The 15,859-nt window shown below is 41.4% G+C and overlaps 1 protein-coding gene across 2 annotated transcripts; it reads left to right on the top strand.

Annotated features, from left to right (window-relative positions):
• Positions 1-364: 364 nt before the first annotated feature.
• arhgap45b (Rho GTPase activating protein 45b) lies at positions 365-15,809 on the top strand. Of its 2 annotated transcripts, none has more exons than XM_086162002.1 (24): positions 365-637; positions 1,384-1,624; positions 2,067-2,249; positions 5,678-5,818; positions 7,137-7,221; positions 8,109-8,181; positions 8,339-8,414; positions 8,884-9,015; positions 9,212-9,273; positions 9,372-9,482; positions 9,923-10,003; positions 10,088-10,255; positions 10,521-10,658; positions 10,757-10,953; positions 11,045-11,166; positions 11,325-11,411; positions 11,539-11,640; positions 11,724-11,887; positions 11,997-12,185; positions 12,261-12,398; positions 13,040-13,308; positions 13,401-13,638; positions 14,306-14,402; positions 14,932-15,809. In XM_086162002.1, exons 1-24 carry the CDS (start codon positions 365-367, stop codon positions 15,363-15,365), a joined length of 3,801 nt encoding a protein of 1,266 aa, XP_086018128.1. In that variant the 3' UTR covers positions 15,366-15,809. The 2 variants fall into 2 exon arrangements, with proteins under 2 accessions (XP_086018128.1, XP_086018129.1); XM_086162003.1 differs by lacking the exon at positions 365-637 and adding an exon at positions 707-987.
• Positions 15,810-15,859: the final 50 nt, after the last annotated feature.

Here is a 15,859-nt window from a genome sequence, read left to right as displayed (position 1 = left end):
GAGCAATTGTGAAAATAGAAATCCAGGTGTCTTGCAATGACAGCTCCTCTCACTTCCGGGACAGGTGCGGGTAGGAGGCGGAGGTCACGTGGTGGAAACGCACGTGTCTCGCGCTGGCTTGATTGACCCGTGCTGCCGTTTGTGACCATCCGAGTCAGAAGGCCCAGTCGCTCTAGTGTAGCACTTTTAATTCATAGATAACTTATAAAAAGTTCTTTGACTACACCCGAATAAACCTGACGACGAATTCACGCGTCCCCCCCTCCAACTTCTACCCCTCCTCCAACCTGAGGAAGCACGTTCACAGCGGATGCCGCGGCAGTTTGCGGTGAGCTAGTCCCCGCCAGTGAGCCTGCGCAGCTCAATGAGTGACGGTAGGAGGAGGACAGACAGAGTCAAGCCGTGGATCAAGCTCTGTCTGGATGGCAGTCGGGTCCCGCTGAGCACCACTGCCCCTGCACCTAAGTGGCGAGTGGGGGGGTGGGTAGGGGGACTTTACGTGAAACTTAAAGAAGCCGGGATGGACGGCAGAGGCACCCTAAAGATGTTCAGAAAGAAACGGGAGCTTATCAAGACTTCCTCCATCTCGAAGAGGACTCGAGGCGGAAGCCCAGGGCCGCAGAGCAGCGCCTCGTCTGTCAGTAACACATCACTTCTGGTTTGTGTGCGTGTGGTGTCAGATGACCTTAGATTGGTTTGCGTCGCCATCAGAAGTGTTTGTGTGTGTGTGTGTGTTGCCACGATGGCGTGAAACCCTGCTCGGTTTGCGCATGAGTGACAGCGAGGGCTGAAACTTGCAGTGTTTTTTGAGACCGTCATTTCAGAAGTCAGAATTGGAACAGAGCTTTGACGGAAATGGATAAGCTTAAACTCGGCGGTAAAAGCAGTTATAATCCTTATGCTACTGGTCAGAGGGTAAAGAAAGCTGAATCTAAAGGAAAAGACAAACTGGACACTCTGCCCAGCAAGCAAGTATGGCTTAAACAGGTATGTTTTTTTTAGAATCACCCACCCATCATTCAGCCTATGCTCAAATAGTGTGTGTGCTTTTTGGCACTGGGTGTCAACTATTTTTTTATATCATATCCTGAAAATGTCTGTGCTTTAATAGAGCAGGGCGAGCTGGATGTGTTTTGTCATGTAATTGAATGACAGGGCTCATCAGATGCCAACAGGCTTGCTGTGGGTCTCCACACATCACTGGTGTTGCAGCACCCCTTGAAGTCAGGAAGTGTTGCAAAAAGTAACTCAGGATCTTATGAAAGTCTTCGTGTGTGTTTATCGTCAACGGTGTTGCCTGTGTGCCATGCAAAAAAAAAAAAAAAAAGAGTTGCATCTGTGGCTTCTTGCCACTCAGCTTGTCCCTTCTCCATGTTCTTGCAGTTGTTCATTGTCCAGGAGCAGCCCCGCAAAGATGCCAGTGACGCAACCCTCTCCTCATCACCCTCCACCTCTTCAATGCTCCCTCCGACCTCTGCCGGGGTCAACGACCCCTCCTTGTCCTCTTCAAGTTCCCTCAGTGCTCAGCACAGTAAGCAAGGAGCCATGCAGGGAATGGGATGCCCATCTCCGGCAACCACCCTGAAGAGGCCAACCTCCTTGAGCAGACATGCAAGTGCTGTGGGTCAGTTCATTCTCCAGGACACATACCTCTAGCTTCCACTCAACTAATTATATGTACCTTTTTAAGAGTTTTTTAATAAAAAAAATGAATAAAGCCTGAAATTTTTTCCTGAGGGAAAGTCTGTGCAAATCAAATTGTTATCCACACAGGGACCTAACAGATACGGCTGCTGAAAAGTATACTTCATTACTGTGACAGGAGCTGAGTAAATGTGGACATGGACCTTTTTGTCGATGGATGCTGATAGATTTTTTTTCAAAATCATTCAATCATTCATTTAAGTGTGTAGCTCTTTGCTCAGTCAATACGTTGCCATTGTCCACAAAGAGACCTCTTTAAAGCATGACCTGTGTTGATGTGTTTATCGTTTGTTTTCGTTTCCGCCTGAGGCAAGTGTGAGGATATGTTTGCAATTTTCTCTAAAGCACAGTTATCTCCTTAGGTTTCCCACTCCAGTCGTGGGTGTTTACCAAAGGCCAGGGAAAAGGAGCCCTCACCCCAACAACTCCATCCGACAGTCCCGAGAGCACAGCCATTGAGGTAGAAGATATTCCAGCACTGCTGAGGGATGTGGCACGTTTTGCTGAAGCTGTGGAGAAACTTAAGGATGTGGTGATGGCTGAAGGTAACTGCCAGCTCAGAATTAGGACTTTCAATGCTTTGTCAAAGATCTGTTTGAAAATCTAGACATTTTTGTACATACTGGTGCTTCCAAAATAAAGGAATGCACCATGTCTTGCAGGCCCCTTTCAGGCCTATATGGCTACAGTTCTTTATCAGTTAGTTGACACACTCTGTACATGAAATTCCTGAACACATACAGTATTTTCTCAATACCTAGCCTATCAGCACAGGATTGGCAGTGTATGAGTCATTTATTAAATGCTTATACAATACAAACACTACCTGAACCAGTCATCGGAAGATTTTTATTAAGATGTTAGTCACCTTGTCACAGTTGAGTCAGGCTTTACTCTGAAGTATGGCAGTGTTTTCCCGGTGCAAGGCAGTTAACATGCCCACACACACACACACACACACACACACACACACGCATATTGCATAGTAAACAGGCTCACAGCAGCATCCTTGGCCATAGCTGAACTGAATTATAAGTTGGATGGCTGAAGTTTTTTTTTTTGTTTGTTTTTTTTTTAGCCCTTGCTCTTTTTTTAGTGGTGTTTGAGATTTTGATTTTTTTAGGAGATTAAAAATGTAGTGTAGTGGCTTGAAGTGAGTGTATTGGAGTACCTGTAAATGTTTGAGTGTGTATGCATGTGTGCATAAATAGATTACATTTTTTTTTTATATTTTTCTGTGATGTACTATAATGTATTTTGTGTCTGAAATATTAGATGCATTAGAAGCTTGTTTCATTATTTATTTTTTTTTTTTTCCAAAAATAAAAGCACAAGTCAACTATGGAGTGCAGCTCTAATACAGTTTAAGATAAGATAATACTGAATTGATCTCCATTGGGGCTATTTGAGTGCCAAAGCAGCCCAAGGAAGAGAACAGGTATCAATAGACATTAAAAGGACAGGTACAATAAATTGACAATGGATAAAGGCATTAAATAGGATTGAGTCAACAACAAATAAAAGGATAGAAATAGATTAAAAAACTGCCAAGCAGTCCAAACAGTCCAAGTTTAGTACCACCACTGAGCGAGCTTTCCTCACCAGTTGGTGGTCAAACAAACTTTGATGTAGATGTCCTAGAAATATTTAAATCGTGTCAGAATTGACAAAATTCTCTATTCTAGAGACAAGGATGGTATGATGCACTAATGAAAGTCCATGAATACAAACTACCACAAATGACAAACCAAGAATAACGTGGACAGAGTTTTTGAGACAGCATATAGCATAGGTTGTATTTCCTGTGGGAATATAGTAGCTATAGTCTCAGTTATGAGATATTCGCAAATACCCTTAGGGCTCAGAAGATGTATTGTTTGTTTGGCAATTTGTGGAAGTAGGGAGGGGATGTTGAATACATGGCAAAGGGATGGCCGAATGGTATTTTTGTAATTGTAAATTGGGAAACAAAATAGAGATGTTAAATCCTCACTAATAAAATAACAAATGGTGTTATCTACTGAGGGGAGATGGGGATTCATGCAAGGTCAATTAAAATTTGATGAAAGCATTCCAGAGGGAGTTGAGATTGTACACTTTCTGTGAGTATCTTTCTGATGCAAGATTATCGGAACATTTTCTGTATGTAGGTGTTAAATGTCGTGAACTGCCGGACAGGATCAGAGTGGTAAGATGATGTTGCCTCTTTGGCCTTGATCAGATGTAGAATTGATGAGTGGAAGTAGAGTTTTTATTTATTTATTCATTTATTTATTTTTGGATCAGCAGCATAGTATCTACTGGCAGACATGGTTGATGTTCATCCTCAGGCATAAAGAGTGAGCGGAGCAGTTTGAATTGTCAAAACGAAGTACACTTAAATTTGAGGCTGCTGCGATTTCCCTGACTCAAATTGTTGAAATATATCTGGATGAATCTTAACCAGTATAAGAATAACGATGACGATTTAAGGGACTGCGACCGTGCAGGGAAAATATGAGGGCGGAACAGCCAGGTTTTGGTCTGAATAAGTAAAGGACAAAAAAAATTTATGGGAGCAAGTTTGGTTCATCGCTGGGGTGAAAAGTTGTTAAATTTTTCAACAATTCGTTTATATTTTATGTAAACAATTACAGGTTCGTAGGGCGAGTCAGTAAGTGGAAAATTGTGGTGGTCTTAACTGATGACCATTATTTTTGAGATGTATATGCGAAGACGTAACACCTGTCCATTTTACCTCAAAAATGTTGCCTGATGCATTCATATGGCGTGTAGTACAGATGCTGGTTTTCCAAACGTAGCATCTTTTCATGTTTAGTCTCCAAATCTGAACTCTATAACTTCCCTCTCATGATAAGGAACATTATGACATTGGAACAGTAAAGTAAGGTCTCTTTTCCTGTTGAATTACATGCTCAAGTATGACTTGACATAAGGAGAGTCGACTGGCACTCGTGCATCGTGTTGCACAATGACAGGGTAAAAGGGTGGAGTTACTGCACACTACTTTTCTCTCCAATTGAAGAGCTGTTTCCGCTGAGTACATATTCAACCACAATCTTTTCTTCAACATGAAGCGCCATTCCTCCCTCAATGCAGCTAACATACTTGCCAAAAGGTGTTCAAAGGTGTGCTAAAAGTCACCTACTACAGAAGTGAAACTATACTATAAGTTGTAAGTCATTACATCAGATGCTTTCCTCAAAGTGATATATTTGTACACTGCAGACAGCCTTTCGGTCTGCTCTTATCCGGCTCCATTCTATTATGCTCTCCACCCAGAATGTGCTTTCTAAACAGGAAGCCATGATGGATAGCATTTGACAGAGCAGCCTCGTCCACACTTCCTCCTCCGATAGGTCGGCCGCATCACAATGACACGGCACCACTGTTGCTTCTTTATCAACAGCATAATCAGCTTCCCCAATTCCGTCATCCAAACCATCATTTTCTACTACTTCCAAACATTTTTATTTTGTTTGGTTAGGAGTGTGACAACTTTTTGAAGATGAAGAAGGAGATCACAGTTGATGTCAAACGTTGACTAACAATGAAAAATAACAAATCCTCTTTGGCACAGTAAAAAGAGGTCATTCTTATCTCACTGTCTCCAGACATTGACACACAGAGGGCTGAGGATCGTCTGCTCTTTAGCCTCCTTTGCAAGACATGTTGCCTCAGACAGCAATAGAATGAGGGTGAAAGTGTGTGAAAGAGGAGGAAATCAGGATGCAGACAAGAAGTGTTTCCACTAACATCAAGGCAGACAAGCTGCTACTTAAGCTGACCTGTATGACACTCTTATCACCTGGAGTATATTACACTAAAATACTCCTTTACATGGCCTGGGTATTATGAATCCTATAAAAACACTCATGTGTCTGATTGTTTTGCTTCTTAATGATGTACTTTCTGTCCTTCCTCATTGGTCCATACCCTCAATCTCCCCAACATCCTGCTCTGCCTCCTCCAGGTAAGGAGAGTCAGCGACCTGTTGCTCACGAGTGTCTGGGGGAGGTCCTGCGGGTATTACGTCAGGTCATCAACACCTACCCCCTGCTCAACACCGTGGAAATCCTTACTGCAGCAGGCAACCTGATATCAAAGGTCAAAGGTTAGTCAACAGTTCAAATTAGATAGTTAAGGCACAGAGAAGATTTTTTTTTCTTTTTTAAAATGCTTTTTCCAAATTCCATAATTTAAACAGGATTTCCACTGGGTCTTACAAAGTCTCAAACACAGTATTTGGAATTTTAGGTCTTTAAAAAAGTCATAGATATAGTAAAGAGTCTTATATACAGTTTTGCCAGGTCTCAAAAAAAAAAAAATCAATTCAAGTTACATTGACATAATGTAACAACGGTAAAAAATAACTACCGACTTCAATTGCCTCCCATTAGGTATCAAAGTTTCACCGTCACATGCAAAGTCAGAGACGCACAGAATGGCCATAAAAAGCCCCCCTAAAAACACTTAATCAGTCATTACTGTGCCGAAGTGGGAACATCAGACCATGGCCCCAGCACAACTGTTAAGTTCACTGGTTTTGATTAAACATCAGTCATATTCTAGTAACGATGATATTGGTGAGCCTTTTATGACCTTGTTCCCAGATTCAGAGATTGCTAAAAAATTTCCAAGTCTGGAAAGGACAAATGTTTTCTATTATGTGATTTGGACCGGCACACTTCATTTATAGGGACCTAATTTCCAAAGTCAAACATTAATGCTGATCTCTGACAAAAGTCAAGAGGTGGAGACTGCAAATATGCAGGACACAGGAGTTGTGCATGGGCTAGTGTGTGGCTTTGTCCCTCGATAAGGTGTTTCCAAGGGTTTACTCTTGAAACAGAGATCTTTGGCATCAGTGGCATCTGCTTGATCCAGGTAAGGAACACATCTAGATCAGAGAGAAAGAAGTTGGACTTGATGGAAAGAGACAGAAAAGACAGACAGCAGAAAATTGCCTGGACAAACTAAAAATAGAAAGGTAAAAATCTCCAAGAGGTTTCTGGAAGTCTTGCTAGCGAAGGAGAAGCTAACAGAAGAAGGAGAAGGAAAGGTGAAGCGCGTGCACAGTTTTCCTAAAAAATGATTGCTCCAAAATACAAGACGTTCTGCAATCAGACCTTGCAATGAGTTCTTTGTAGTTGTGTAAATTGATAAAATTTACTTGCAATCAACTTCGGGACTCCAATTCTCCTTAATATTCCTCATAGTTTTTATTAATCTGGACACAAAAATTGTGTTTAATTGCATTCACAATGGTCTTAGAAAGGTCTTGAATTTGACTTGTTGAAACCTGCAGAAAACCTGTTGTAAAAGATGTTAATCTTATTGAAACAGATGTTTATGCAGATGCCTTTTTTTTAATTTTTGTTATTATTTGAAACCCACATTCTACCTTTGTTGCTGAGCATTTTCATTTTCAGGTTTCCACTATGAGGCAAGTAACGAGGCCGACAGTAATGATTTTGAAAAGGCAATTGAGACTATTGCCGTTGCTTTTAGCAGCAAGTGAGTATAACGTGTCCTTTTCTGTTTTTCTTATAATTAGCATTGTCATCAAATTTCAGAAGAAATGCCTTTATTGTCACATTCAGTTATACATTCAGTGCCTTGCTAGCCCATACCGCCCCTTAGATTAGTCTCTTAGATTAATAATAAACATTTTTTTCCATATTACAATTTATGTAGTGCTTGCTATAATACAATGCTATTCGTCATTCTATCAAATATATCAGGTCACCCATGACAAAATATTGTTTTGGGATAGCAAAATCATGTGTGCTTTGATTTGTAAACATTGTGTTGAGCTGAGAACATTAGAGAAGTGTAATTTGCATGAGTGAAGCATTACTGAAAACAGGAAGTGGTTTTCTTGTAAGATGAAACAAAGCTAAACTGTAAAAAAATGTTTTCTTTGTCAGGGGAATGAACAATTATCCACATTTTTACAATCCTTTACGAGGAGGCAGATCCTGTGTCAAAGAATTGAAAGATTAAACTTGAACAGAAGTGTCAGTTTTTATAATTGTAGTAAATTAAGTGTTTACAGGATAAGAACGTTTTCGGAGCTGCAGAGGAAGTGAATTGGCAAAGACAGTTGCAATCTGCATGACAAGCCTGTTTCCTCATTCTCTGATCAGCTCATCTTATTGACTTGTTTCTGTTCGTGAAAAAAGTTTGTTTCAATGGAATGCAGGCAAAACAATCAAAATGAAATTAAATGGAATGCATTTGAGTAAGAATTGTTACAAAGGTACTACAAAAAAAATTAAGACCATTTGTTGGCTGCTTCCTTTTGATTTTTTTATAAGTGTTTACTCATCTGAATAATTTCCCCCTCAAAGTATTTCTCAACATCATAAGCTCTTTCTTTAATAATGTATTTTGTTTTGCAGTGTGTCTGAACTGCTGATGGGGGAGGTGGACAGCAGCACGCTGCTTTCCCTGCTGCCCACCCAGAAAAGCCGAGTGAGTGCTTCCAGTGTTTCCCATGCTAGTTGAATACTCTCTTGTAATAGGACTGTGAAAAAAAAAAAGCGATTTCCTCTCCCAAATTGCCAGTCAAAAAACAACATCCCTTGGTAAAAGAGCAGGTTCAGTAATGAAACACTCTTGTGCTGTGTAGTCAATGGAGAACTTGTACGCTGCAACAGGCCATGGATCGGATGGTGGCCAGTTCAAGAGCGACCTCCATGTCATGGGTAGGCCATGTATTCCTGCATCATAGACACACAAACAGATTCACCTTCTGACTCTTTTTTTCTCCAGATTCAGCACTTACTGGATTGTACATCTCCACCAGCTAATGAGAACATTGTGGGGCACTGACAGGCTCATCAGCCTTGCTTACTATACACTTGCATACAATGCTTGACTGAAGGGGCTGGACAGTTAAAGATTACAAATTAAAAATGAAGTAGCAAGACATTTTATATTCAAAAAAGATTTTCAAAGAATTAACTTTATTAAAAGAAGCGCTTTAGAGGCGTGTTTTGTATTTTTTTTTTATATTCTACTTCAAAAACCCAGCTGGCTATGAATAAGCTTGGAAGTGCAACAGCATGATGGATGAGTAACAAAATAAGATCTGTGTTGCTATTTATTCACTCGCAACAGAAGCAGCTTTAGTTGCCAAAGCAAAGATTTGAAGTGTTTGCGTGTCATCTGTAGGAAGTGTTGAGGAAGCGGATGTGATACTCCAGCGCAGTGAGGGAGGTGTTGATTCTGCTCTTCACTATGCCAAAACCATCTCCAAGTACATGAAAGACCTGATAAGCTATGTTGAAAAGCGAACCTCATTGGGTAAGAGGATCCTTAACAATCTGTATATTATTAAAAGGTCAAGTATGAGAAAAGTTCTGTTATTCTTTGAGATACATTGGTAGTTAAGAATAAATAGTAACTGAGGTTCCACATGTGAAATAACTAATCATGAACAAAGACTTACTGCAATGGAAACACTTTAACAGCCAGTATTTCTTAATTTTCGTTTTACCAGAAATGGAATTTGCCAAAGGCCTCCAGAGATTGTACCAGTCTTGCAAACACAGCATAACACACGTAAATCTCAGTTACTCTTCCTTAAATTTGAAAGCAAAAGACAATGTAACATTTAAACCATTTGTTTTCAACTATCAAATCATTCTTATTCCCTCCAGCCCCACATGCCCCTGTTCTCCATCTATTCTCTGGCTTTGGAGCAGGACCAGGAGCAGAGTGTGGGGTTGCAGCAGGCCACCTCAACCCTACACAACCAGACCTTCATCCAGGTATGAGGTCATGTCTTCCCAAAGATTTTTTTATATGGAATTTTCAATTGAGGTTTCATCACCTAAAGAATATTCTAACGTCTTATAATGTGCTTAATCCTCTGAACTCAATGACTAGCCATCAGGCTTTAAAAGGCAGCTGAGAAAACCCTTGATGGTGATGATGATTTAGTTTTTTCTACTTTCAGTTCTTGAATTAATTGTTTGAAATTATGCTGTTGGCTAGAAAGATAACTTAATTTGCACTGTCTTCTCATCATTGGCAGTTTTCCAGAAACTTTTATGAAGCTAGATTAAATAAAGAATTTATTCATCAGTGTGCATCGAATCTACTGTGAAGTAGTCAGCTGAGTCAACATTGATTTAAAAAAAGTGATGTTTTGAAGCAAAAATAAGAAAAGCAATTCAACAATTTCACTGTTTATCCCTGGTGTGTGTAGCCTCTAATACATCGTAAACAGGAGCATGAAAAGAAACGTAAGGATATCAAGGAGCAGTGGATTCGTGCAAAGAGAAAACTGGTAAGAACTTGATTCTTTATTTCCACCAGCTTTTAATTACACTAAAATCCCGACCTGTATTGATTTGTGTTTGTCCTTTGTTAGCTGGAGTGTGAGGCTAATCTGCGGAAGGCCAAGCAAACCTACATTGCCCGCTGTGAAGAATATGACAAGGCCAAAATAGCAACTAGCCGAGCTGAGGAGGAGGGAGGAGGATCAACTGCCAAGTCACTAGAGAAGAAGAAGCGACTTGAGGAGGATGCTCGTAACAAGGTCCCTGTCAATATTTGCAAACACATTAACGCTTTACTACGAATGTTGATCATAGTTTTATTGATTGCTGTGGGGGGAAGTTGTCTTTTCCACAACATGCTTAGTTCATTTTCATTTATTATGGCTTCAAAAATATTTCAACTGAAACCTTTGCATTCAAGCATAAAGCACAATGTACTAAAATGAAGGAAGTCACTGTGTGTGTGTGTGTGTGTGTGTGTGTGTGTGTGTGTGTGTGTGTGTGTGTGTGTGTGTGTGTGTGTAGGCAGACGAAGCCGAGGCCACTTACAAGACGTGTATTGCAGATGCTACAGCTCAGATGATGGAGCTTGAACACACAAAGGTCACTGTGCTGCGGCAGCTGCAGGACATCGTTAAACAAAGTGACCAGACCATCCGTTCGGTCAGAGCAAACACAGGAACATTTTTCAAATGTTTACATTTGCCTGTGTAATTGTGACATTTCCTCTTTAATCCAGTTCTTTGTTGCTCTTCCAACAGGCAACCATCTCCTACTACCAGCTGATGCACATGCATACAGTGGCTCTGCCTGTCCATTACCAGACTCTGTGTGAGAGCAGTAAGCTGTACGATCCAGGCCAACAGTATGCTGCTCATGTGCGAGACCTGCAGCTGCCAGACCAGCCAGTTGTTTACTACTCTTTTGACGCCTACTCTCCATCCAGCACATCTTCGTAGTAAGAGCTTTGATTGGGGAAACGTTTAACAGGAAACTCACATTCCTGTTTACTACTTGAAAAATGATCTCCTCATCTCAAACTGTCACAGTCAAGGTCACAGACCAAGAAATGATAGTTTCAACACAGAACAGACGAGCCACACAGACAGCCCAGCTATTAACATGGAGGAAGCATCCCCAGATGCAAGAGAAGCAGAGGCTCAACGCAAGAGTTAGTGATGCTTATCTTGAAATCACTGTGATACCAAGACTTATTGTGACAGCTCTCCTCACAGTTTTTCCTGTGGTTCATTTGATCATTTTGCATATTTTGAGCACCAGGAAAGGCAAGAGATAAGCGAGTCGCAAAATCTCACACTTCTGTTCCAGGGCAGGGCCACAAATCATGGGGTTCAACTGTGAGTGATGACAGCGTCGCAGGAGATGGTGGCCTGGAGTATCCTACTGCCAGCACAAGTGAGTATGATCACCCAAATACCACTTTTTTTGTTTTAATACAAGGGATTTGTATTCATCTTTACCCACTTAAGTGGTTGCAGTGCTTGTGACTGAACTTATTAAAACTGTATAATTTCTGTTGTAGCTGACATGAGTAAAATTGCTCGAACATCTTCAACTGGAACAATGTCATCAAATGAGGATGTAGATGAGAAAGATGGGAATGTGTCCTCATTTGAATCTCCAAGTAAGACATGCAGATTACCTCATGTTGCGTTGAGTAATGACTCCCTACTTTTCACACTCTAACTGTATGAGGTGTCATTTCAGATATCAATGGCATGGACCCTGATGTTGTCGTGTCTACCCGGCCTTTCCGTAACATCGGCCTGTCGAAAGCTGCTCAGACCCACCGCCTGAGGAAGCTGCGGACACCTGCCAAGTGCCGGGAGTGTGATAGCTACGTTTACTTCCAGGGAGCTGAGTGCGAAGAGGTGAGGTGATCAGAGATTCGTATTCCAAATTGTGTTTCAGGATGAAATGTGCAGATATTGAAGTATTTTACTGCAGATCTGACAAAGACCTTGCTCTCTTTCCTGCTAGTGTTTCCTTGCATGTCACAAACGCTGTCTGGAGACTCTGGCCATCCAATGTGGCCATAAGAAGCTGCAGGGCCGCCTACAGCTGTTTGGCAGGGAGTTCTCTCTGGTAGCCAACTGTGCCAGCGACGGTATCCCCTTCATCATAACCAAGTGCATCTCTGAAATTGAGAGAAGGGCACTGAAAATGAAGGTGAGAACGCTTGATTCTACACTGCTCTGCTCTTGCTGGAGAAATGTTTTTAAGCTCACAGCTTCCTGCCTGCAGGGCATCTACCGGGTGAACGGCGTGAAGACCCGTGTGGAGAAGCTGTGCCAGGCCTTTGAGAACGGCAAGGAGCTGGTTGAACTATCGCAGTGTTCACCACATGACATCAGCAATGTCCTCAAGCTTTACCTCAGACAGGTTTGACTCCCTTCACATCCCCCATCCCCTCTGCATACTTTTTTAGAGTGCTGTCCTTCACCTCCTCTTCCATCTGCTCACTCCCTTCTACTTTTTTAACACAATGTTTTGCTTGCAGTTTAGAAGTTAATAAGTTACAGCCTATGAAATCATGACAAAACAAAAATTCAATGATACATTTGATTAACAATTACAGGTTTTTGATGTGCGAAGCAAACAAACTGAAAGGATATGGGTTTTACAATTGCTAAATAAAAAACAGGTGAAATGAAATACAATGTAAAAAGATCTCAAGTAGTTTCACTTCAGCTTTTTAAAACCAAGTGATTGAACGTCACAAGTAAACAGGAAAAATAGAAATAAAAAGCATGATACTTGTATGATCTGGATATTGGAAAGGCAAGAAAATTCCCCAAGTTCACAAACCTCTCATCCTGCATCGCACTAAACTAAATCAATTTTTAGTCTGAATTTCATTTACAACATTATTTCACAAATGTGAAAAGTACCCAGATCTGCAATACCTTGTCCAAAATACATCCACTAACTAGTCGTCGATTGGCATTTTTTCTAGTTTTTTTCAGATTTTCATTGAAATGTTATGTAGCTTTGACACAATGTCTCATAACCTTGCCCTTCAGCTTCCCGAGCCAATCATGCCTTTCCATCTCTACAACAACCTGATGGGACTTGCTAAGGAGAGTCTACGAGCTGAAGGAGACTCGGCAGAAGGCAACGAGGCAGAGTCGACCAGTAGCCCAGCAGTGGTCCGGGGGTCTGAGCTGGTGGATCTGGGTCCTGACACGGTGCCCGAGGTCCTCATCCTCGTGGAAAAACTGAAAGAAGTTCTGAGGGGGCTTCCCAAGGCTAACTTTGCCACGCTACGCTACATTGTTCGCCATCTGCGCAGGTTAGTGATACATCCTCATCTATGAAGAACATCAGTGAGAAAAGGGAAACGGGCCTTACTGCTAACACCCCTTCCTCTATCTTTGTCTGAAGGATTGCAGAGCTGGAGGTGGATAACAAGATGAGTCCCAGTAACCTGGGTATTGTGTTTGGGCCCTCCCTGATGCGTCCGCGTCCAACTGGGGCCATGATATCCCTGTCCTCCCTTGTGGATTACCCCCACCAGGCCAGAATTGTGGAGGCCCTCATTGTCTTTTACACCTATATATTCCAATCAAAAAACCCTCCATCCTTCAAAACCAGCCGTTTACCATCCAGCTCTACTCAGCAGGTAAGTGGCCAGGGATTCGGCTCTGAATGTTTGAGAAACATTGAACTATTGCGCAAGATTAGCTTTTGTAATATTTGGACCATAGAACCCATCTTTTTAGATAAAGGTTATGGGAATTTCACTTGTCATATCGATTGCTCAGTCAGTACTTAGCTATTTTACAAAAATCAAAATTACCAAAAAAAAACCCACAGAAGTACCGGCACCAGAATGTTAATTTTACCTTTTAAGTTCTTGCTTCTTAAAAGGCCTGTTTTAAAAGTTCATATTAATGAAGCTTTGAGATCATAAATTGATGACATTTGTTTAAAATGCCGCCAAACCTTTAAATACAAGTTGTGTTACAGTCATGCATCTGTATTGAGTGCCTAAAGCACTATTTTCACCCAGGTCAGATTAACCAGTTTTAATTGCCATAGAAATATTGGCCTCCCAAGTGTTGCCGTTATTATTTTCTGTGCCACTCAGCTTACAGCTGAGCTGTCAGGGATCACAGGTTTTTCTGGCATGGCTGCTCAGACGACACTGTCAGGAGCTCACTGGCCAGTCAAACTGTTCACTTCATATTGATCTGAAAGGCTGCAAGGAATGTCAGAAGCTGAAACCAGACAAATTTGCATTACTTCTTAAATTGCAGTGTTGTCATCTTTTTCCCTCCCTGGTTTAGGGTAGTGGTTCAGAGGACAAGACAGGAACCTCTGCTGATGGAGAAGATGGAAGCCTGGAGGGTCCCAGCAAACCGGAGTCAGACAGAACAGAGGACGGTATGTTGTCATGAAGCCTATGACAAGTTTTTGCCTTCCACTGAATTTTATTAGCAAATAATGTGAATACTTAAAGGGAAAGTACTGCTGAAAAGTCATATCTTTCCCGAATTGCTTTGATTTCAATTATCAGTATTTCTGAATTTTGAATATATAATTTTATGTGATATCTCCCTCCCCCAAAATACAATGGATCTTAATTGAGTGTCTTTGGAGTGCAAGTGCCAAACAGACATCATGGCTTAGTTCTTGAAGATAAGCTTCATCTATTATCGTCAGCAGTTTTTTCAGTTTTCAGAAAATCGTCAACTATTTTCTCACAAAAGTTGTAGGTACGTTTTCTGTTAAAAGCCCCTGATGTCCAGGGAAAAACATTTTTAAGTTTAAAAAAACATGTTTGTGCTTTGAGCTCCACTTACTGACACCATCAACTACAAGTCTTCTATCTGATTCTCAGCCACAGGTCTTAAATGCCGTCAGTTGTTGGCTCCTCCCTAGTCCAACCATCCGCTTCTTTATCTCCCTGAAGTTACTTCCTCAGGGTCAATGGGATCAAGCGAGCAGCTTCCTGACTCTGACTCTGAGCTGGAAGACCGTGGCCCAAGGACCACTCTTCCCCAAAACCAGGACCATCAATTCAGCACAGACGATGACCAACAGAGCAGCCGGGACAGCCTGGACCTGTCCAGCCATTCTGCAGCCCACACCAACCCGGAACAAAGCGCAAACCAGGACCAACTGGAGGAAGGAGAGCCCCCAGCACTGCCAGACAGTGGGCCCCCAGAAGACGAATCCAGCACAGAGTCAAATCTCAGTGATTCACTTGCCAAGCTCAATGTCAACCAGTCCAACAACTACCCCTCCTCGCCTGTGTCCATGCTGTCCGGGCTTCCACTTTCACGTCTGGGTGGAAAAATACTGCCTCTAACACGAAACCGAGACAGTGAGCCCGAGTTTGTCTGATAGGTGTCTGATCAGTGGTAAAGGTAACGCCAAGAATCTGGTATTTCATTCAGTATATTCAAGCAGCACTTGAGTGAAGACCACTTTGTACATTCACATACACTGTTTTTACCCATGAAGTTGTTTGCAAGTGCAGCAGCCTTTCCAGGTAGTCAAACATCGCTTACTAACAGCTCTTGCAACCTCTCATTACTTCAGGAGAATTTCACTTTGACTATTACAAATATTTTTTCTGTCATATTTTTTATCGGTATTTTGTTCATTTTCTTAAACGCTGAATATTAATTGAAACTGCTGTGCGAAATGTTAAACCAAATTCACTTGAGTGTGCTTGAGTTTTGCTTCCGCACTAAAGTTTAAAAATCAAAGTTTATTATAAATGTTCTTTGTATTGCCTTCTTGACATTGAGTTTGGTCTATTTTAATAAACATCTTAAGATTGAACTCTAATTCATTTAATTTTTAACATTTTACAGGAAAGACATTTTTGTTAA

Source organism: Fistularia commersonii, chromosome 16, assembly GCF_037954325.1.
Source record: "Fistularia commersonii isolate RoL2024-O1a breed Wild chromosome 16, RoL_Fcom_v1.0, whole genome shotgun sequence".
Taxonomy (NCBI): Eukaryota; Metazoa; Chordata; class Actinopteri; order Syngnathiformes; family Fistulariidae; genus Fistularia; species Fistularia commersonii.
This window is presented reverse-complemented; position numbering and strand designations above follow the sequence as displayed.